Genomic DNA, 24,569 nt, shown 5'->3' with positions numbered 1-24,569 from the left:
TAATGACATAATCAACGTGTAATACACGGGTGATTAATGACAGAATCAACGTGAAATACATTCGGGGATTAATGACAGAATCAACGTGTAATACATGGGTGATTAATGACACAATCAATGTGAAATACACGGGGGAATAATGGCAGAATCAACGTGAAATACACGGGGGATTAATGACAGAATCAACGTGAAATACACGGATGATTAATGACAGAATCAACGTGTAATACACGGGTGTTTAATGACAGCATCAACGTGAAATACACGGGGGAATAATGACATAATCAACGTGAAATACACGGGGGATTAATGACATTATCAACGTGAAATACACGGGTGAATAATGGCAAAATCAACGTAAAATACATGGGGGATTAATGACATAATCAACGTGAAATACACGGGGGATTAATGACAGAATCAACGTGAAAAAACACGGAGGATTAATGACAGATTCGACGTGAAATACAAGGAGGATTAATGACAGAATCAACGTGAAATACACGAAGGATTAATGACAGAATGAGAAATCCATGGGGGATTAATTACAAAATCAACCACATACGTCTGTGTTATATAGATCGGAACTTTACAAACCGGTCTGCTCTGTGTGTAGTCTTTTGATTGGGCGCCGAGACAACACGGCAAATTAATTACCGTTACACACATTATAACTGATATATTAAATGCACGTGTACATAGATTGATTGCAACCAAACGCATGCGTGTATGCAGTTTTTGTATTAGTTTACTCTTTATAAGTTGGCACATTAATAAAATAGCTAAAAATAAATATTCTACAATGAGTTCGGAATGCATAACTGGCCATTTTACAACGGAAATAGTCGAATAGATTTTCCGAGCAAGATTTGTATCGATCAGTCGTTCGGGGGCTCGAAACCCTGGATCTAGCTTAATCCTTACGTGTATATCATCGATAGGCTTAGTAAGCAGACTGATCACCACGGTGACGATGACGCAGATGCCGAATAGAATACAGCCGAAGTGCAGGTAGTGGACGTCTTTGATGATGCTGGGCCTGGTGTCTTTAGCCTCCTCCCCGCAAGGCGGCACGCTGTACGAATACTCCCAGGCGAACCGCACCAACCCCGTCACTAGGCCGACCATTAGACCCCAGAAAGCGCCCTACAAACGGAAACGTGGTTAACACGGGTTAAATGTTGTATAGTGATGCGTAGTGCGGTGGAATACAGACGCACGCAAGTCGAACAAATGTTCAGACCAGGACCGAAGCGAAGCACAGCAGCAAATCACAACGAGTATGGGCCATCGAAGAGGATAACTTCGATGTAGATAAGGTCAGTTATAAATAATGACATACACAATTTATGGGAAGGCAATTTTGAAAACGAACAAAAAGTCTAGAGAACTTGAGAGAACATAACACAATAGGGAGTTATTTTTTTACTAGTCACGCGGGGCCCCGTATGTTATCAGTGTTCGTTGTGGAAAAGCTTCGTATTATAAAGCAGAATGAATTTGAATTAACAGTTCTTCGTGTTGTGCGAGTCCTAACTAGGCATCAATAGAGGCTCATGGATTCCACTCTACGAATAAAAAGGGCTTGGTTGTCAACATGTAGCATACGTCACCGGAGTTAATCCGACCACATAACGCACACTAAGGTAGATTTAAGCACTTGGATATATATTAAGCCTTATGCAGTGACTACAATATAGGTGGAGACAATTTCTAGCAAAATCAGTCACTGCTCGCAGATTGATATTATAAGGATACTGTCATTCAAAAGATATATTCATCCATGAACAACGTAATACAAAGATATTTTCTAACCAACTACATTCATAAAATCACTTATTAAGAAATCATAATGTAATCAAATAATGTTACAAAATATACTAGCATAATCGTTGAGTGCCTTGCATACAATTGTAAAATGTACAAAATGATTGACTGTGCAATGAAACAAACGCTATGCCTATTTAGGTGCACTGTACAAATAACGTCCATAACGCAGCAAACTTAATGGCCGACGTTCATGTTCGTAAGTAACGTAATGGCCGACGTACCGGCTCGTTAGTACGTTTCCAGAAGATGGCGAGCAGGTAAACCGCACAAATGGGCGGCGCCAAGAAGCTCGTGATCGCCTGAATGTAGTGGAACAGCTCGCCGAAGTTCTGCACGATGGGGATCCACACCACGGAGACCACCACCATCACCAACACGCACACCCTGACGACCAAGGAAAGTTTTTTATCTGTGATTAAGTGGCATGACGTGTGCTTAAGTGCTGAATATAATATTTGTGATTAAGTGCTTGATATACATGAAGATGCGTAATTTATTGCTGGATATATGATGGATGATTTAGTGCTGTTTATACGATTGATGTGCGATTTAGTGCTAGCTGCACGATGGATGACTAAGTGCTAGCTAAACGAAAGATGACTTACTGCTAGCTGAACGATTGGTGATTTAGTGCTACCTATTCGATGGGTGATTTAGTGCTGATTATAAGATGGATAATTTAGTGATGATTAACGATGACTGATTTATTGCTGGCTACCAGATGGGTCATTGAGTGCTGAATATACGACGGATAACAAAATGTTAATAACATAATGTATGGTTTAGTGGTGGCAATACGATTGATGAATTTGTGCTGAATATACGATGGATAACTGTGTGCAGATTATATGAAATATGGTATAATACTGACCCGCCGATTCCTTTTTTATTTGGTAATCGTTTAAGCACTATTTTTTATTAAATATACATGTAACATGATCGCGGACCAAAGTTGGGGTACTAATTCTAAATAGCGATACAAGTGTTTGTTCTGAAAAGTTTATTTTATTATAGATAATAATCGCCTTTAGGATGCTCTACTTTATGAACGACATGCATCTGGATATTGTTTCTTTTTTTTCCCCACAAATATCCTTAATTGAATCTGAAAAGGATACTACTTGTCAAGTGTTTCAATGCATTGTAAAGATAATTGCGGTTAGATATACCAAGGAAAAGAAATGACAAGGCAGGATGTAAATCTGAAAAAAGCTAGAATTTACATCGTTGTGACATTGTTTCTGTTTATATATCAGCTATTCGGTTCTTGCATTTATAAATACATTTAATAATTTAAGACTTATAATAAGAGATTGTTCATTTTCTAAAAGTAAATACTAGTATTTGTTACGATTCATTTAATGAATTTGTAAACACTGTTAGTAGCTTTTAACTGATCCAGAATCTAAATCTTCAATTAATTAAAAATAGTTTCCGTTTGTTTACGAAAGTGTTAGTAGCTTAGTGAAAAGTATATCTTTATATACAGCACAACAAAACGTGTTTGTTACACATTCGGGGCGTGTGCATACGCGTATAGGTGTATAGTTAACGAAGATGCACACAGAGGCCCGACGGTTTGCTAGATAGATAGTAGGATACAGTAGTTAAAAATGATACGTGTGTTCTTTGTATATACATGTAGAACAATCGGCGAATAGTACGTAGCACTATGTAAAAACAAAAATTATACAAACTCGGCGGTACAACTTTTTGCATTCTAAGCCGATAGCGGCGCTCACCTGCCGACGATCATGAGCTCGATGTCTGTGGCGTGCTTGCGTATACGACGCCAAATGTCCATGGTGAAGATGGTGCTGCTGCTGTTGAACACTGACGTCAGAGATGAGATGAGAGCCGACATCATTACCGCCAGGATCAGACCTGGAGGAGACGGGATGTAGAATAAACACTTACTGTCGGTGTATAATAGACCTATGGGTGAGCGGATGTAGAATTAACACTATATATTGGTGTATATTTGACCTAGTGGAGACGGGATGTAGAATACACTCTTAAGGTTGGTGTATATAACACTGACGTCGTAGGGGAGATCAGCGCCGGCATCCGCCAGGATTCGGCCTAGAGAGACATGGAGTGGAGCATTAACGTTGAGGGCACAATATCCCTGTTACTAAAAAAGTGAATTGGGTGGAAAATGTAGGAAACTAATGCACTGGCTTTCGAAGTTGAGTATATTAAACATTTTAATAAGAGTTTGGAAAACGAGAATTTAAAAAAGACGGAAATGGTATTTAGAAATAGAGAATGTAGTTAAATCAATCCCATAAAAGAGTGGGACAATGCTTTAAGCATGCGTACGGCTTTTGTGATAGGGGATATATTACACTAGATCACTGGGCTCAAACAACGGAAAAATACTAAAAAAACATGACATTTGTAGTGTGTCCGAAATAAAATCGATACACGAGCCCGCTAACTAAAAACGGGGCTATAGCGTTCGCACAACACATATTCCCGTTGCTATGTTTACCTTTGAGACCGGTGGGCATGACCTTGAGCACGAGTCGCGGGAAGGCGATGTTGGTGCAGCCCTTCCGGCTGTTACAGACCTTCTCGCACACGTCCGGGTCTGCGCACCCCACCTCGTCTGAAGCGGGAGTTGTGAGTAAAGCACACGATATGGGATAGGTATCACTTAAAAGAACTTGTCAAAATTACAGTTAAAAAGAAAGCACTGAAATCCCATTTTCTTTTACAAGCACAATTCTTCGGAATCGATACCATTACAAAGTGTTTCTGTTGTTAATGTTTGCCCTAACACGTGGGTCGCCTATACTAAGTATAAAACATGCGCTGAAATTTTAGGTATATAACAGTCCAGATGACATAAAGACCTTTAATCAAAGGATTCAGATTCGAATCCTGAAAGGCGCGTACTTAAACAAAATATGACTACATCAGTTGCTTTCTGGGAAAAGGGAGCTATATGCAAGTGTGTAGTGTCTTGCCCCTTCGCCTAGACTTTGTTTCGTTTAGAAGAGACTTTTTTAAACAACAAAAATATATTAAAGTGGAAAGTTTTGTACCTGATTAGCCTGTGTGGACTGACTGCACGGGCTAATATGGGATGACACTTTGCGCAAATGCATTTAGCCCCGTTATCCCAGATCGCGGCTCATATTATTAATATTCTCTTGCATTTTGTTTTCGATTATTAATTCTATCGATTTAAGGCATAAATGGCAATCGTCAAAAAATGGCATTAGATCTGTCTGTGAACAAGAACGCTAAACAAAACTACTCTCGAATGTATCGCTGTTAATCGTCCAATAAATACCCTTACTATACACAGATACGCCCTGTTTCAAGCACGTTTTGTTTAAAGGCAATGATAAAAAATAAACATAGTTGTTTATTTGCAGATAAATATCGTTATATTCGAAACAATTAAGATTTTACGCATATCTGATAAATATCGTCTGCATTTGAAATCATATCAATATTATATTTATGGGACTTATTTCTGTGCTTTTTATGGAATAGGTGTACAAGTACAATTCTGTTATTTGTCTATAGATGATCAACGGGTTTCATGCTCAAGCTTCTTTCCGGGAAATCTGGGCTTAATTCATGCTCGTGAAGTGTCGTCCCTGATTAGCCTGCCAAATCCGCATAGGCTAATCAGGGACATAAAAGCGGAAAGTGTCGATCCTAATTAGAATGTGCGGACGCACATGCATTAAGCCCAGTTTTCCCAGAAAGAGTATCTCTTTGAGCAAGGCTTTGACAAAATTTCAAGCAAAACGGGAATACATCGATGAAAAATCACTTTCATATAAAGATTCTGCATAACCAAGATGTTTCCTTCTATATGCACATATGTCAAGACTTGTTTTTTAACGTTGGCGAAATACGTGACACCTAGCGAACCGGTGTGACCCCTCCCGCATTAGCAAATGCGAAACCTGTAGGGATCACGTTCTTTCCTTTGTTTTAGATGTTACAACACGTGTACGTACCTGGGAACATTATCCTGGAGATCATTCCCGGAAACACGAGCAGCCAGAGGGGCAGGAACTTCAGGTACCCGGCGAATATCGTGGACGCCTTGGCATGGTGCATGTCTTTTGCCGCCAGGGTGCGCTGTACAATCACCTAGGAAACACGAGCACAATCACCTATGAGATATCAGTGACCCAGATAAGCTGCGTATCTGCGTCTTTTACCCTATTAAAATGTTTAAAAACGCAAAGAAATACAATATCATGCGTATTGAAAACGCAACCAATTTGACGCAAACTTGTCAAATGGGATGCGCACAATACAATGGCTTCGATCGAAAATACTTTTCTCATTTTCGGTATTTCTCTTGTGAAGTATTATCGTAACGAGGCGGTGCTTTCATTCAGCAAGCACCTGGATGTTGGAGCAAGAAACAGTCAAAGTAAATAAAACGCTCTGCGGACTAGATTTCGTAGTAAAATAAAGCGTCTGACCAAATAATTTACGACGACATACATGCGTTTTCAATCTGACTTAATCCGTCGTTTTATAACTCAGTTCACCCTATTTCAAGAATGAAATCACCCTATTTTTCAAAATCAAAGGGTGAAAACCCTATTTCCCAAATAATTATCTGGGCCACTGAGATATGAGAACAATCACCTAGGAGACACAAACACAATCATCTATAAGACACGAACACAATCACCTAGGAAACATGAGCACAATCACCTAGGAGACACGATACAATCACCCACGAGACATGAGCACAATCACCTATGAGACAAGAGCACAATTACCTAGGAGACACGAGCACAATCACCTAGGAGACAATGACGCAATCACCTTAGCGACAAGAGCACAATCACATAGGAGAAATGAGTACAATCACATAGAGACACGAGAACAATCACATAAGAGACACGAGCATAATCATCAACGAGACACGAACACAATCATCTATAAGACACGAACACAATCATCTAGGAGACATGAGAATAAAATCATCTAGAAGACACGAGCACTATCACCTTAAAGGCACGAGCACAATCATTTAGGAGACACGAGAAAAGTCACACATGAGACACGAGCACTATCACCTAAGAGACACGAGCAAAATCACATAGAAGACACGAGCACAATCACATAGGAGACACGAGCACAATCACCTAGAAGACGCGAGTACAATCACCTAAGAGACACGAGCAAAATCACCTAGGAGACAATAGCACAATCACCTATGAGACGCGAGAACACTCACCAAGAAGACACGAGAACAATCACATAGGAGACACGAGCGCTTTCACATATGAGACACGAGCACAATCACCTTGCAGACTCGAGCACAATCACATAGGAGACGCGAGCACAATCACTTAGGAGATTAAAGCACAATCACCTTGGAGACGCGAGCATAATAACCTAGGAGACGCGAGCACAATCATCTAGGAGACGCGATGGGAAATGCGTCGTTGATGAGTTACGTTGAATCATGGGCGAGCAGAAATAAGGCACCATTAGATAAACGAACACATGCATAATTCGTCAATTTTCTATGAAGCAGATTAAAGGTTACATATTCAGATATTGCTCACTTGTAAAATACATATCCATTATGTGTATAGTAATAAAAGGCATTGGTCGTCTTATTCTTGTTTCGTGTCGTGAAAAAACTTCAACTTGATTGCGTGGATGTTCACATTTCGTGCATGCGCAATCACGGAAATATCTGTGAGAATATAAAGCTCTCTCCCGTTTCTGCCACAGAGGTTTGAAGGAACAATATAAATGTTCCAGTTGCAAAATCACTGTTAACCCCGCCCTTAAGTTTTATTTTTAGCGTTTTTTTTTGCAAAAGTTTCAAAGCGAATTGAGTTTATTATGCAACCGTGCATGTTTTTGAATTATTTATATAAACAACTGAAATATTGATGAGTCTCGATTCTGGAAAACGGAGTTTCATGAATAGGCTTAACGTGTCTTGTATTTGCCTGTACAGTCCGGAGAGGATTAACGCGGACGAAACTTTCCGCGTTTATGGTATTTTTTCATTAAAAGAAAATATCTTATTGGCGAAAATCCAATTGGGCGAAATGTCGACCATGATTGTTCCGCACATGCCACTCTGAAAAGACACTAAATGCTTAATTCATTAAGCCCAGATTTCCCAGAACGCGACTCTCATGTACCTGATCGGAGCACCAGTACCAAATGGACGAGATGGTCAGTCCGAACATAATGCCGGGCCAGGGCAGACTGCCGTCGTCGGCACTGCGGATGAGGTTCATGGAGTTCGCCGGCGGGATGCCGCACTTCCAGTATGAGTAGTTCGTGGAGCCGTAGTTGAGCCGCGTGGTGTTCGGCCACGCCTCAAAGTACTTCTTCACCGTCACCTCGTAGCCGCCGATCTCGATGAAACCTTTAGGTGAACAGTAGATCAATGGTTTATTATGTGTGCGTGCGTAATAATTCGAAATAATAATGTACAAAAGTTTAGCCAGGAGGCGGGTATGTTTATAGTCTTCAGTCCGTCTTTTAGAGAGCATTGAATGGTATTGAACATTATGTTAAGGGACTGTCGTTAAGGTTCATGGGAGGGATAAAATTCATTAAAACTTTGATTTGGTTTTTCTTCATTCAATGTGGTACAATATGGTCAAACTATATATCATTTTAAAGGTAAAGACGGAGAGAATAACAAACACATATTTTTGACATTCAATATTCTTTTGCTTTATTAATATTTTTGTTTAAAACCAATACATTTGAACACTTATTTACAAAATCTCAATATAAAGTTAGGAAGGATATGCACTACCGTAAGTTGAATAAATACAAAGCTATATACATATACAAGGTCAAGTTAGCAACATTTCACAGAAAATTATTGCCATAAAACAACAAATGAGTTATTATTCAACTGCATTTTTTTGATAATTTTCCTTAAAAAAATCTAAAAATAACTAAACTGAACTACTTTTTAAAAATCCAGGTATGGTGGATAATAAGAGTCACCATTCTATTTCAAGGGCTTAACAATTTTGCTATAACCAAACGGAAAATTTTAAACCATCTCAAATTGAAAGAAATTGCAGTGGACATATTAATTGTAAATAAATATAAAGAAATAGGTTTGGCTGGGTAGAAATCATTGTGATAAAAGGAGATATTGCTCATCAATAACAAGATTTAAATGAGTTTTGTGCAGACGACTCTAGAAATCATAGTTTTACATAGAAATATATATTTTTTTCTTGCTTCCTTCCTGAACAACTACTGTCCTTGTACCGTTTTGAATAATGCGTTCCTTTTGGCAAACCGAATCTTTTTATGCATTTGTATATCGATTCCTTCTACCCATTTCAAAAGCGTGGCACTCGCTGTGCTCCGTAGAAAAACGTGCATTACAAATCGGTCGAAATCACGTGAAGTAGTAAGAAAACCTGGTATGTGTATACACATACCTGAGAAAACACATCTAATTTTGACAGTTGGTCGCGACTAGTAAAACAACTGTTAACATTAATCAGGAAGAGATCGCGCTTAATAACAGAGATGATCACACAGAGATATAATCACTTACCCCATTTCAAATATTTTCAAGCTGAAAATTTCCCCCCACACGTCTTTTTTAGTGTATTTGTATTGTTTTTCTGGAGCCGAAGTGCATCTCACATAGTATACATCCGACTTCCGTTGTTTTCACTTTCGTTATTAAAAAACTTCGTTTAAAAGAATTATTTTTACATTTAGGTTGTTGAATTATTATTATATATTATCAATAAAATAGTATACCATGATAAATTGAACGGAGTTTCGTATCGATCTTTCTGTCAGTCTGTAAGCGTACTATTTTGTGCGCAATAATACAAGTACATGTGATTCGACAACAATTGTAAACATTGGCGAAATGCTTCTTACAAAGTTATTTTTTTGGAGTGTTTATGAGGTCTGATCATGCAGTTTGCACACATCAACGGAAAGATAACATTCCAATGCATTTGTCATCGTCAACCGTTTGGAATGTCAATTAGGCGATGAGTGAGTTTTAAGCATGTTTCAATTTTATGAATCTAAAAAGGGCTGCCCCCATCGTCATTAAATGACATGTGTTCGAGTTTTGATATTTCTAGACATGTATTTTTTTACTATTTTAGCGTAACTTGCCCTCATCAATGTCGATATTATTAACTAGTTATATAATTTTCCGCCGAAATACGTTGCATAAACATCATTCAGATTTTTGAAAATAATGTCTATTTTTGTGTTAAAATCGCTTTGTATTTTGATTGATTTTGTCGAAGGTATGAGAGTTTGCTGCACAAAATTGGTAGCAGTTTGAAGGAAAACCACCCTTTTAAGCAAATATGTAAACATTTTCAATGTGGCACTCTTCGTTTAGTCAAATTGGAGTTCAATGCTAGGGGTCCCACATTTTTCAAACTGAAGCCTCTACATGAACCTTAACACGTTTTAGCGCACACTTATATTTTGCAATATTGTTTTCCCATTTTCAAATGCATCAGTAATAATCTATACTTTGAAAGAAGTAAACAGTTCCAAATCACGAGCAAAACGTGTGGCACGGAATATGACCGTAATACGATGTACTCCGCTACAGTACCATTGCGTACTTTCAATGCAGCTTCTCGGCTTACCGTACTATCGCGTACTCCCGCGCAGTTTCAATGCTTACCGCACAAGTGTGTACTTCCATATAGCCTCACTACTTACCGTATTAGTGCGTACCTCTATAAAGCCTCTCTACTTACCACACAAGTGTGAACTTCCATGAGGTTTCACTACTTATCATATTAGTGAGTACTTCCATGCAACCACACTGCTTCCCGTACAAGTGCCTCCCGTACAAGTGCCTACTTCCATGCAGCCACACTGCTCTCCGTTCCTGTGCATATTTCCCTGCAGCCTCACTTATTAACCGTACTAGTGTGTACTTTTATGCAGCCACTCTGCCTACCGTACTAGTCCTTACGTCCATGCAGCCTCTCTGTTTACCGTACTAGTCATTACGTCCATGCAGCCTCACTTCTAACCGTATTAGTGCTTACTTCCAATCAGTCTATTGGCTTACCGTACTAGTGTGCACTCCCTTGCAGCCTAACTATTAACGTACTAGTGCATACTTCCATGCAACCTCACTGCTTACGTACCAGTGCGTACTTTCGTACAGCCTCTCTGCTAAGTGTACTACTGCTTACTTCCAAGCCACCTTACTGCTTACCGACCGTACTTGTTTGTACTCCCATGCAGCCTCACTGCTTACCGTACCGTTGCGTATTTACATGCAGTTTCTCTGCTTACCCTACCAGTCTTTACTTCCATGCAACCTCTCCGCTAGTTAGCCGTACTAGTTATTCCTTCCAAGCAGCCTCACTACTCACCGTATCGGTGCTTACTTCAAGCAGCCTCACTGCTTACCGTATCAATGCGTACGTTCATGCAGCCTCTATGCTTCCCCTGCTGGAGCGTACTTACTCATGATCATGAGGACGAATGCTCCTGCCACCATGATGACGACCTGGGCGAAGTCAGTCCAGATCACAGCCGTCAGACCACCTGCGTTCAAAATAATTTATTATGCATGTTTGTATGAATTAATTCATTATTTGTTTCTTGTTATCATAGTGTAGGCATTTCTAGAATTTGCAACCACAAAAAAAATCGCGCGGTTTTTAAGCTGATTAACGTTCCCGTCTTTAAACGAACGATTTTATTTTACTAGTTGCAGAATCACTGTTTGTGTAAGTTTTTTTTGTTTTGCTTCATTTTGCACGTGAAAACAACAACGCCCCTCCCTTGTTGATAAGCAATGTTGCGAAGCAGCTTATCCAGGGTGCGTTGCTAGGCAGTGTTGCTAGGCACTCACCTCCGATAGTAAAGACGGCGGACACGACAAGCAGGATGATGACGGCAAGGTAGAGGTTCATGGTCACCGCCTCCGTCATGAAGAGTGCGCCCGAGTATAAGTCCGCCTGGCGACCGGAAGTTGGAAACATGGTACTAATTCGAATTGTCACATCAGTGACAAAGACCCCCCCCCCCCCCCTCGAAGCTGCTTTTCATAATATGAAGGAAGTTGAAATAATAAAAAAGATATCCCGTGGACGTTGCCCGTTTTGACCACCCGAGCATGATTAAAAAACTTGGTAGAGAACAAGTATACGATGTTAAATACCAGATTGAAAACAGGTTTCAGAGAAAATGATTTTAAAAGTTATTTTTAAATATAAGTCTATGTGGCCCGGATAATATAGTCAGTTTGTATACTTGGGGCATGATTTAACAATAAACTTGAACATGAAAACAAAACGAAATTCAACGCCGAACATAACACCTGATGAACCTGTAGATTTTAGGACAAGTTTGTTGTAGGTTTTTGTGCTTTATATTTACATATTAACATTGTGACTGACATGGTTGGCCAGCTTTAAGAACAGGGGCATAATTTCAGCAAATGTTGTAGGGGACGACTTCACAATATCAGACGCGTTCTGATAAAACTGGGCATACTGCATGTGCGTAAAGTGTCGTCCCAGATTAGCCTGTGCAGTCCGCACAGGCTGATCAGGGACGACATTTTTCCCCTAAATTTTATTTTTGCTTAGAAGAGACTTCATTTGAACGAAAAATATCATAAAAGCGGAAAGTGTCGTCCCTAATTAGCCTGTACGGACTGCACAGGCTAATCCGGGACGACACTTAACGCACATGCATTATGCCCAGTTTTGCCAGAACACGTCTCATATTACTTACCAAATATAACAGCTGATGGAAAAATTGTTTCAGGAAAACTACGCTTTTATAGTATATCAATAATTTGGATCTTTTAAATGAGCCTCGATCTGTGAAAGGGATATTTAATGCATGTGCAGTTGGCACAGGCTAATTAAGAACGACACTTGCCGCCTGAACTGGATTTTCGTCAAGAAGGGTCTTCCTTCAAACGAAAAATACAATAAAAATACGGAAAGTGTCGTCACTGACTAGCCTGTGCAGACTTCACATGCTTATCTGGGACGATACTTTATGCACATGCATAAAAAAACATTTGACCGAGCGAGGCTCAAATATAATATAAATGATAAAACTTGACGTTTGTTGGTTTTCTTTCTCTACGAACGAGAGAAATAAGAAATTGGTGTTTGTAGTTTGCATGTATTTAAACATAGTAGCACATGCTTGTATTAACATTCCTTATAGATCTAGTTGTTTAAAAAAAAAATTTCTCCACACAAAAATAGATATGAGCCTCGCTCTGGATAATCATGCTTAATTCAGGTGCGCCAAGTGTCGTTTAGATGAGCCAGTCCGCCTCAACGAGATTTTCGCGCAGAATAGACTTCTTTTAATCAAAAATACAATACAAGCGGAAAGTGTCGTCCCTGATTCGTCTGTGCGGAAATCTAATTGTCCAATCTTGTGCGACACTTTACGCGCATGCGTGTTGTCTCGTTCTCCCGAAGAGAGGCTCAATTGTAATGTATCTGCCTGCACATACGGATATCTTGGTGAAGACGTACAGGATGAGCGCCAGGCCGGCCAGGTAGATCCGGATCCGCTGACCGCCAAACCGCAACTTGAGGTATTCCGGCATTGTGAACACCTGACAATAGGTGAACATGTTATATGAATACATGCAATGAGATGATATGGTGAACTGATGGCAATAAGTAAATATTGAGTATGAATACTTGCACGGGTAGCTTTTGTGAACTGATAGCAAAAAGTAAACATTCTAGGTGCAAACATGTTATTTTGTGGTGAACCTGTTCACCTGTTAATCGGTGAACAATTAATGTGGACACCTGCAATATGTGAGTATTGCGAACATATGGCAATAGGCGAACATTTTATGTGAACACCTGCACTTTGACGGTCATTATGAAAACCTGGAAATAGGTGAACACTAAAAGAACTTTGATGGGCATCTAGAAAAAAACTAGGAAATGAAATGAAACTATTAATATAGTTGAACGTTTAGAACATCTTGCATTCAGTAAAAAAAGATAATTGTAAACATGCGATTTGTTAGATAATGCGAACAGCCATTAATTAACTAAAATTATGAAAACCTGTAAATTAGAGGAAAAAAACAATAATGATAAAATGCTGTTAATAGTAATGTTTATGGAGGGGAGGGCTCTACACAATGTATAATAGCCAAGTGACTTGTATATGCCCCATATGTTCATTGAACACGTTATGGGAATGCAACCGCTTCAATGATTTCCTCATTCTATTCTTTGCATTGGTTTCTGACCACTTCAGTGCATAACTCCTACGGTGAAGTTCCCTATGAATTGTGTTAAACTCTAACCATAACTTGCTTACAAAAAGCATAATCAATATGCACAAAAAATGAAAGTGCAATAATTGTAAGGCAGTGGTAAAACATTCTGATTCACTGAACAGCTCTTTGCTATGAAGCGTCATATGCAGTTTCATTGAATTGTAACCATTTCATTTAATTTGAACAAGAATTAACAAAGACGTTGACCGGACGTGATATGCGCACTTAATTAAAATTTCAGAAAAAGGCTAAGGCCAATAACTCATGGAATAATCATTTAAGAGGAACGCTCTGGTTCAGTGCGCGTTTCGTCTAGGTCATTAAACTTCCCTTCATGGTTCAGTGAATTCTGAGCAGAGTTGCTGAGAAGTAATCCTGCCAAGCTTCGTGTACTTATGCTTATTCATATATCGTTATTTTCGAAATAGAAAACGGGAGGGGACGGACGGACAAAGTTAGCAATAAAGGCGCCTCCTGAATATTAAGGGCATTTTTACCATCACTTAGTCCTCTGAGTTTCTAGTGACATAACAACAACACCCACAGCTCATGTAAATTACTGCAAAATATTACAAAATAAACGAATGATTTGCTTTACAGCGTTACAAATAAGTGAACTGAGTTATACATGTCTATGATCGCTCCGCCCACTAGAATTGATCCACCAATCAGCGATCGATTAATCGGGCGCACTCGTTAGCAACGACCTGTCCGCCATTTTCTAGACAAGCTACATGTTTAGGTTCACTTTTATTCCAACGAGTTTCTTTTGTTTTCCTCTTTAAAAAACGATTAAAAATGGTTAAACGGTGTCAGTGGGGATTATGTTACTCGGACAATCGATATCCGGACAGAATAGTTGGTGACATTGAATTTATTTCGTTTCCAAAGCCGAAAAAAGATCTTGAGAAGTGTAAGAGATGGATAAAGGCATGCGGTCGTCCCAACGAACAACTGAACATCATCATTGTCAACGACAATTACAATATGTGTTTTATTACTCTGATAGTAATGCACTTAATTGACATCATACATGTTATTTGAAGGTGACATGTGATATATTATCTTATTAACGGTATCTACACATTTGCACTCATGTGGTGTCACCAATAAACGCTTTTAATCCACACTAGGAGCTCGAATGCCTAGATCTCATTTTTTAAACGAGTTTCGTTTATTTTGTTCGGATTAAAAAACGGAAATGAAATATGGCAAAAACGGTGTAAAAAGGGTTAATGCAACTCTGACATTTGGTATCCAGAAAGATAAGTTAGATGAATTAAATTTATACCATTTCCAACGCGGCAATGCGGTCTTGACAAGAGCGAGTGGAAGCTTCAAGAATTACCGAGATCCCCTTTATAGAACATTAATTTATTTCACAAACTTGAAATGTCATATAAGCAATAACTAAGCATTATTACGTATGTATTATGTCACGTGTGCATGTAAAATAATTGAGAATTTTGGTACCCAATTCGTGTAACTTTACGAAATCCCCTTTAAAAATCGCGTTTCTGTGTGTGTCAGAAACAAGTGAAAACCATTTTGTTATTATTTTAATAAAGACGTATCGATTAATGCTATTGTAAAAGAGTTATTATTACTGAAATTAGTTAACCAATAAATGCGGTAACTTCGGGGAAGTCGGTACCTGCGCGAGCGTCTGATATTGGTAGCCTTATTAATTTATAATAGCCTGACCGTATTCCATTTCGTACAACGCTAATGTTATATCAGACAATGTCCAAACTTATTGTGTTGGTTTTGCGCTTTAAGTTATAGTGATTGATAAATGTCCCATAAGCAATGTTTAATATGATTAATATCACTTTTATACGCAATAACATGTGGGATTGAGGTACCCACCCGGCGTCAGAAAGCGCGTAAAACTTCACCGAATTCCCAGTTATAAAGCGCTATTTCGTGTCAAATACACGGTTAGGGGGGAATGTTTCGGTAATAATTGTGTTAATAACACGGGTAAATACCGGTGAAGTGTTAATTTATTGCAAATACCACCATTACACGTAATAACGGGTTCGATTTCGGTAAGCGCAAGCGTTTGAGAGCGTGTTTAATGTACCGATTTACCCGTTATAAATAGCTGATGTTCTCTTTAATCGTATATTTTTTGCATTTGCAGAATAACGTAATGGCATCAACCCCTTTACAAAAGTAATATGGTGTTAAACAAGTCCATAAAATCATCCAGAATATCGCGTAAATCTATATGCAGTCTATAGGCAAAGAAGCCATTTTGGTGTTAGCTTGTCTAGGTTTTCTTCCCGCTGAGCCACGTGATTAAGTGGGCGGAGCGATCACTGATAAGGCGTAATGTCAATTGTTGTTAATCGGCCTACACCCATAGAGAAGCGTGCTAACTGACCCCAGATGCGATGTAGACTGGAACGAACAGCCATCCCAGCAGCATCAGGATGAAGATGGCCTGAAACAGATATTTTCTTTGTAATACATGCCATCGAAAAATACTAGTACTAATGACTTAATTTGAGCCGCGCTCTGTGAGACCCGGGCACAATGCATGTGTGTACACTGTCGTCCCAGATTAGATTGTGCAGTCCGCACAGGTTAATGAGATAAGTCACTTTGCGCTTTTATGATATCTTCTTAACAAACGTCCAGTCTGCGGAAACAGTTGTCCATAATTAGCCTGTGCGGACTGCACAGCCTAATGTGGGACGACACTTCATGCATATGCATTAAGCCCCGTGTTCCCAGCATGCTGTTCATAACGAAGTGTACGAGATTCTTCTGCGCCTGAGGCTGCATTATTTGAGGAACCAGAGTGTGGCCCAGCGCTCCTGCCTAACTAACGTTCAAGTATAGCTGCAACATTTAGCTTTTAAGTTTTTTACTGAACGATATTCCATTTGGATGCGGGATTCTTTTGCATTAAAGGACCGATTACCTGAAGGAAACAACACTTGTTTGGTATTAGGACCACGAAACCAGTGCACATGCACGAGGTGTGTAAATTGAGCCCGGGATTCCTTTGAAAGAGGCGCCTATACCAAACATAACACTCACCAGACAATCCTTCGTTACGAAAAACTTGATTGGTGAACGTAAAGGGTCTGATTTTGTGTCTGCATTTGCAATCGTCTTATTTGTGTACATATTCCAAATTTCAAATTGTATTCCCGAAAAATTGTAATCTTTCTATCACCTAATACGTCCAATGCTAACTGTGATTGATAAATAATCCATCACCTACAATGAGCATAAGTACAACCCGTGGGCATGTGGTGTTTGTGTACCCATAGCACAAAATATGACCTACTTACAGTGCAGTAAGTTCAACGTAAATGAACCAAACCAATAGCCTTCGAAGGGTTCAGACAAGTATTATTTATCATACGCTTAACTGTTTTTTCGTTTTAGTGGATGATATAGGCAGACATTTTAACACTACTGATAGGTTATGAGTCTAATGTTAAATGTACGTAACTGATACCAGTTTATATTACATCTAACATTTAGATGATATGCTTTTGTAAAGCTATTAAATAGCTAAAATTGTTATTATATTTTGTAAAGGCATTTTACGCATAGATGAGTCAAACATATTTCATAATATTATTTCAATAAGTACAAACAAACGTGCATCTTAATGACGATGAAGCTAACTCAGCGAAAAGCCCCGGTTCATTCTCTCCGCCCATCCCAAACCGACGTCAGAGCAGTTGGTCTTGCAAAGTGAACATTGCACAATTTAACTGAGCTTTACGGACAAAGATGTGAGTTTAGGACATAAATCTTGATACTGGCCTTAATATTACCATGTTGAAGTTACTTGCGATGTTAGTTGCGAGTTTAACAATGAAGCCTGGAAATTTAATTCAGCCAAATAAAACTGGTGTTTACGTGTTAATTTATCCTCATCAGTAAAACATATATACATTATAATTATGATTCTTTCAGATATTTCATGCATTTCGCAGCGTATTATATGTGATTATTTTATTTTTATTACAGTATATGATGCGTATAAATATAAATTTAAAAAATCATTATCGTGCATGAGATCTCGTACACAAATGATAAACATTTTAAATTATATACCATACTGTATACTTTCTTGGCGTTACTGTTATTAAGAAGGTTCCTGCATCATGAAAATAAGCTACTTTATCGTGAAACGAGTCAAATACATGTGCATACAGCGTCATCCCAGATTAGCATGTGCTGTCCGCCTAAACTGGATTTTCGTTAAAAAGATCGTTTGTTTTAAACGATATCGCAATTACACAAAAAGGATACCTTATCGTTAAAGCAGGTAATACAGTCGTATTAACGAGTAAAACTTAAGATAAATACAGTTCCTAAGGGATTAACAAATTGTTTTACGAGTTACGTAGTCATGATTACACATTACTTTGTCGTTAATGCAAGTAACTTAGTCGTAAATTGTATAAATACCATGAACTGAGTTGATAATACCAGTAACCAAGTCCAATCTACAATACAAGTCGTAAATTCTAAGTACTTATGCATGAACACAAGATAAAACTAATTTCTCAATAGGCATCAAAAAAAGATTATTATCGTTCCAGGTAAAACCCAACTCTAGTGCACATGTACTTACGTTCAACTCGAACACGGCTATCCCAATACCGTTAGACGCACCGGATCCCGCCAAACCCACGAAATGGCCACTGCCTATGTTGCTTGCGAACAGCGAAGCTCCGACCTGAAAAAAGGCTCGAACATAATATAAAGGTCAAAAAAGATCTATAGGGGTAATCTTATCTATTTACTTCCGTTGAATGTGAAAATACTTTGAACATGCAGTCCAACACTAGCATCGCCCACAAAATGCATGAGATTTTTCACGTGTTTGTATAACAGGCGGGTTAAAAGGATAGTTGACGAATCACATGGAAATCTTATGTCAAACTTGTATACACAATAGCTGGGCTGCCTTGATGTTTTCATGTGAGCACCGAGAAGTACTGTTATATTTATGGGGTGGGGTGACGAATTCAGCGCTGATTGTGCGTTTATTCGCCATAGACGTAATCTACCGATGCTCATCAATATCATATTTATAAGATTACGTTCAGATAAGATCTCGATTGATTTATTATTTAAACGTTTACTTCTATGCATGCGAACCATATCGTTGTGGCTGTATTACATGTCACTGACATTCATTCTTCAATATTTAATGGCTTACACAGTTATGAACGATGACATAGTCGTGTATGTAACAAATATATTTTCAACAGGGAATACTATCGCGAGTCGTTGACATCTTTACCATTCCATTAAGCCACGATATGTGAAAGCTGGGTTTAATGCATGTGTTGAAAGTGTAGTCCCTGATTAAGCAGTCAGCACATGACATTCTGGGACGGACATACTACTTTGGGACGGCACTTCCCGCTTGTATGGTATTTTTCGTTTAAAGGAAGTCTCTTTATAGCGAAACTCCAGTTTAGGCTGAAAGTGTCGTCCCCGATAAGCCTGTGTGAACTGCACAAGCTTATATGGGAAAACAGTTTACACACTTGCATTACGCCGCGTTTTCATATATGCCGGTTCATTAAAATGACTCTAGACTTCGTTTTTATTTGCGACCAATCGAAATCGTCTTATATTCTTAATATACTACAAATCATACTATCTACTGTTGGTGATAAATTGTGATATACAATATGGGACAATCATCTCAAGAGTACTTCTTAAACTTATAACGCTTAAGTGCTCACCACACGTTAATCCTGAAACGAGAAATGCCCAGCCCTGCATCAAGGTGGTGAGAGGCGTATACATAAATTGTAAAAGTACATGTTTTTGACGAGTAACATGTACCAACGGCGTTATTTACGTTCGAATAATTAATTGAGTCGTGTTCTGAGAAAACTGAGAGTAATGCATGTGCGTAAAGTGTCATCCCAGATTAGCCTGTGCAGTCCGCACATGCTAATCAGGGACGACACTTTCCGCCTAAACTGGATTTTCGGTAAGCAGGGACTTTCTTGAAATAAAAAATTCCATAAAAGCGGAAAGTGTCGTCCCTGATTAGCCTGTGCGGGCTGCACACGCTAATCTGGGACGACAATTTACGCACATGCATTAAGCTCAGTTTTCTCAGAACGCGGCTCAATTGTGTTGCACGTATATCATAAGCCTAAGTGTCAAAATACCAGTTGGTACCGAGGCCATCTGGATGTTTATCATGGACGCACCTACATTGTTGCGTAATCTCAGCGTGATAAGTGTGTTTATAGTGTAAATATGTTTAAATCTTTTGAATGCGAAACCGATAATGTGTTATGTTAACCTGACATATTATACTACTTATAAATCCACAGGGAGATAACATATTGACGTGCAATACAGTATTTTAGCTGCTCCAGTGTTACGTCAATTTAACTATTGGTTATACTCTTCGAAAGGGGAGCAGATTTTTCCGTACGTCCGATTTCTTATTTTGATGGAAGTGAGTTCGCATGGGTCTGAAACGAGAGTCCTCGATAAGCGTTTCATTCCTACTCGATGTCCGTCCGTCCGTCCGCTCGTCCGTCCTTCCGTCATTCCTTCCTTTCGTCAGTTCTTATCTTTTCTGTCGAATGATTGCCCATTGAATAATAATTCATCTCCCCACAAGAGACAAATACGCGACAAAGAGTATAATCGGTCTGACTTATATTTTATTTTGTGTTTTATTGTTAAACTAAGCCCATAGAAAATACAAATCACGTTGGAATTTGTGCATTTCATTTACCATTCTTATCAGAATATTTCGATTCCTCACAGATAACGAAAACAATTTTGTAAAATCGCTGTTTGTTGAGCCATAATTTATACCGTTTTAAGTAAATATAAAGCTACATTCGATCTGCCCACACTCCTCATCTAACGTAGTGATTTGTATTCTATGTTATTGCGGCATGAAATAAGCGCGCGTTTAAACATACTTGAAAGTTTGAAACGATGTATACTTGTTATTTGAGACCGATAAAAAATGTGTGCGAAGACTTTGAATCGAACATTTACAATTTCCATAAAAAAAATAATCTGTAAGTTTATGTTTTGCGTTTAAACAACGGCAAACGTAATTTTACCGTTTTATAAACGGAATCTATTAAAAGAGCCTCGTTTTGAGAAAACGGCTAAATATGTGTGCTTCTTCCCAGATTAGCCGCACATGCTTATTAGGGACGACATTTTCCGCCTAGAATGGATTTTGATTTATAAGAGACTTTCTTTCAACGAAAAACCATAAAAGCGAAGTATCGTCCTTCATAAACCTGTGCGGACTGAACAGGCTAATCTAGAACGACACTTTACATGCATTAAACTCAATAGTCCCAAATCGATGATTAAATGTGTCTTCTTTTAGTTATACATATAAATATGCAATACATGCAATGATATATTCATTATGTACATTGTCATGTTTTACTTTACAACAATATCTGTTTCAAAATAAATGAGAAATATGTCAAGACTTTGCGGTCACTAACGGGTACTGAATTTGTAATTTCACTAATTTGTATGTAAATGTATTGCTGCAGTTGGTATTCACTGTCACATCTTATACTACAATTTACATTTACGTAGGACAAACTGTCCAAGTCGGTAATTACAAATTGAACCAGCAACGTATGCGATAAAAACCAGTAACCGAGACCATTTGAATTCCAATGGCTATGACAATTTATTGCTTTAATAAAGGCAACAGAAGAAAAAAATATGTTTTAATGAAAACTGCATCCGTGTGCCTTTGCTAAAATAAGTTGTTCTTTATGGCTCAGGATCAAACTCGACAAATACACATGTTGTGATGCAGAGAATAGATTATCCTAATGCATTTGAAAATGTTGAATACTATAATTAAAATACAATAAAGCGCATACATACGTTGGCATTATTATTTCGTTGTAAATTATTTCATACAAAACACTACATGGTACAAGAACATGGATTGTGGCCAATTTCAGTACTAAGTGTGTTGCACAGCGCATTACTTACAGGGATCCAATGCATGCTTCTTCCGGCCAAAAAGTAACCTTCTACACTGCCTCGATTTCTGCATGATGACTGAAAATAAACAAGACCGTAATTCATTATTGTTGCAAACAAATTGAGCTCCATTATAAAATTATATACATGCACTGAGTAATTCAAAGACATATACATGATTATAAATAAAAATGCACTTATTTATAGAATAATACAGACCAAACCTTATTTATAAAACAACATGCATTAGAATATAAAAACTGGCACACTCTTATAAGAAACGCTTTCGAGTCTGTATACTGGAACTATAACAAGTACTTGGATGTCCACGGGGGAGATTTAAAGAACGCTTCCACAGTGGGGTTCGAACCCGTGACCTTCCGGTCGATGGGCGGACACCTTTTTCAATACGCGACGGATTTTTTATCCTTAATCAAATTTTTCAAAGAATTTCATATAATATGCAACATAATCAGCAAATCCGCCCCAAATAGCGACGTTAATGTTGGCCGTAACAAAGTTTAACGACGTCATTAAACTGGCATACTGCCAAAAGAATCAAAATGCATACACCGAGTTATGAATAGACCGACACCTATTTATAACAGACATTTAAACAGTATTAATAGATATGCACCTCGACGAGAGTTTACGATTATAGAGTCAATATTCAAGCCCGTAGTTTTAGATGAATACAATATTCATTTATTTTATATTAATTCAAAAGTTACAATAGTTTTAAGTCGCTGGGTAGTGAAAAGTGTGGAGCAAGTCCGGGACTCGAACCCGAACCTCCCGTTGAAAAAGGCGAGTAATCCCCCGAATGAGCTTAACGGGCCGCGTACACAAATTTTCATCCTTCCTGCTTAAATTCGGTACCGTGACATAATGTTTTACATGTCATAAAAAGTATAAACAAAATACATTGCACTGCAAATAAAAAGCGTTGACATGCATAAAATGCTTGATGCGAATAAACGCAGGGCAGCCCCCGTGAATAATGTTTATAATGAATTATGTGAATAATGACGACCTTTTCCGCTTTTACTTGGTTTTTGCTTAGAAGAGACTTTCTTGAAACGAATAATATCATAAAACCGGAAAATGTCGTTCCTGATTAGCCTGTGCGGACTGCACAAGCTAATCTGGGACGACACTTTACGCACATGCATTAAACCCCTTATTCACAGAGCATGGCTCAAATGATAATCAATCACGCGATAAACGTGTTTCAACTGTTTTACGACGGGTGCTTGTAACTTTTATTATTCACTCTATAATAGGCTATAGAAACACACAGTATTTAGTGAAAATCCGAAAAATAGGAGTTTATGTGGTTCTAACCATTTACAAACTAATTTCTGTCATTATAATAGTAATTAATTGTAGATGCCAGTAAAACAAAACTGTTGTAGTCAGCACAGGTGATGTCGGAATGCTTCTAGACGCCTTTCTGTGCGACTGGTAATTTATGCAATAAAATTGCGTAAAATTTTCATGAATAAATAATTATTGGTTAGAGTATTATGTTGAAGTGTTTATCATATTAAAACTATCAGGAGGTCTTGTAACAGTGTTCATCCTTTCTCAACATCGTTCGTGCATACCTGAAACCACGCAGCCTGTCCTTGGAAAGTACACTGGGCTGATCAAGCCTGTATGTCAGTTTTAATACAAGGAAAGCGTTCATTTATCTCTCATACATGTGCCATCTATCCTTTAAAACATGATGTCGGCCAGTGATTCAGGTACGTCTTGCACTTGTGTTTTTTTTTCCGTTGTTGTTAAGTTACAAAAGAATTATTGTTATACATCAATATAAACTGAGGTTGGTTGTAAATGTAATCGTAATTATGATCATAAACAAATCGTCTTGAATGTGACGTAGTTCACAGGTGGTTAGCGTGTGGCTATGATATTAATTAGTGAAAACATCATTTTGAATGATAAATAATCATATTATAACGAAAAATTAACTTTTCTGAAAAAAAAAATATTTCACTATCAAATATGTATATAACAAGGTATGCAACTCAAAATCAGCCCAAAACGGGGTGCATCGCTTTGAACAGCCATATCTTCATAAATTTTGCAGCGATTTTCACGATCTCGGTCTTATTCAACGCAGAAATGAATTTCCTTTCTGGAAATGTATATGTCTTGCAATATTTTTACAAATGCTGGGTCAACTTTTAAGAAATAACACGATACACAACACGCATGACCCAGTTGACAGTGATCATGCTGTCTTTAAGACTGAAATCTTCACGGAGTAAAGGGCAACTTCCCTACAAAGTTCATGTAGTTCGATACCATAATTCAATAAAACGTATGAAAAAACATTATTACCGTTCTTGTCGTTACATTCTGCATCAAGACAAACTGTCCAGCGCCGTTTGAAACCTTTGTTTACATACATTTCAACTAACTGACATTTTAAACATACGAGTGATTTCATTGGTCCAAT

General features: G+C 38.2%; 1 protein-coding gene across 1 annotated transcript in view; it reads right to left on the bottom strand.

The window, feature by feature from the left end:
• Window positions 1–24,569, bottom strand: part of LOC127852685 (sodium/glucose cotransporter 4-like) — a 32,361-nt gene that overhangs the window by 2,780 nt on the left and 5,012 nt on the right. Inside the window, exons 2-13 of the mRNA XM_052386638.1 lie at window positions 22,112–22,180; window positions 18,717–18,821; window positions 16,497–16,556; window positions 13,316–13,420; window positions 11,684–11,789; window positions 11,293–11,373; window positions 7,986–8,215; window positions 5,814–5,949; window positions 4,325–4,441; window positions 3,573–3,714; window positions 2,052–2,214; window positions 925–1,146 (exon numbers count right to left, since the gene is read on the bottom strand). Of these exons, the coding sequence (XP_052242598.1) occupies window positions 925–1,146; window positions 2,052–2,214; window positions 3,573–3,714; window positions 4,325–4,441; window positions 5,814–5,949; window positions 7,986–8,215; window positions 11,293–11,373; window positions 11,684–11,789; window positions 13,316–13,420; window positions 16,497–16,556; window positions 18,717–18,821; window positions 22,112–22,180 (1,536 nt within the window). The remainder of the gene's footprint in view (window positions 1–924; window positions 1,147–2,051; window positions 2,215–3,572; window positions 3,715–4,324; window positions 4,442–5,813; window positions 5,950–7,985; window positions 8,216–11,292; window positions 11,374–11,683; window positions 11,790–13,315; window positions 13,421–16,496; window positions 16,557–18,716; window positions 18,822–22,111; window positions 22,181–24,569) is intronic.

The sequence above is a fragment of the Dreissena polymorpha genome, chromosome 1 (genome assembly GCF_020536995.1).
Source record: "Dreissena polymorpha isolate Duluth1 chromosome 1, UMN_Dpol_1.0, whole genome shotgun sequence".
Taxonomy (NCBI): domain Eukaryota; kingdom Metazoa; phylum Mollusca; class Bivalvia; order Myida; family Dreissenidae; genus Dreissena; species Dreissena polymorpha.
Note: the sequence above shows the minus strand (reverse complement) of the source record. Positions and strands in the feature narration are given on the sequence as shown.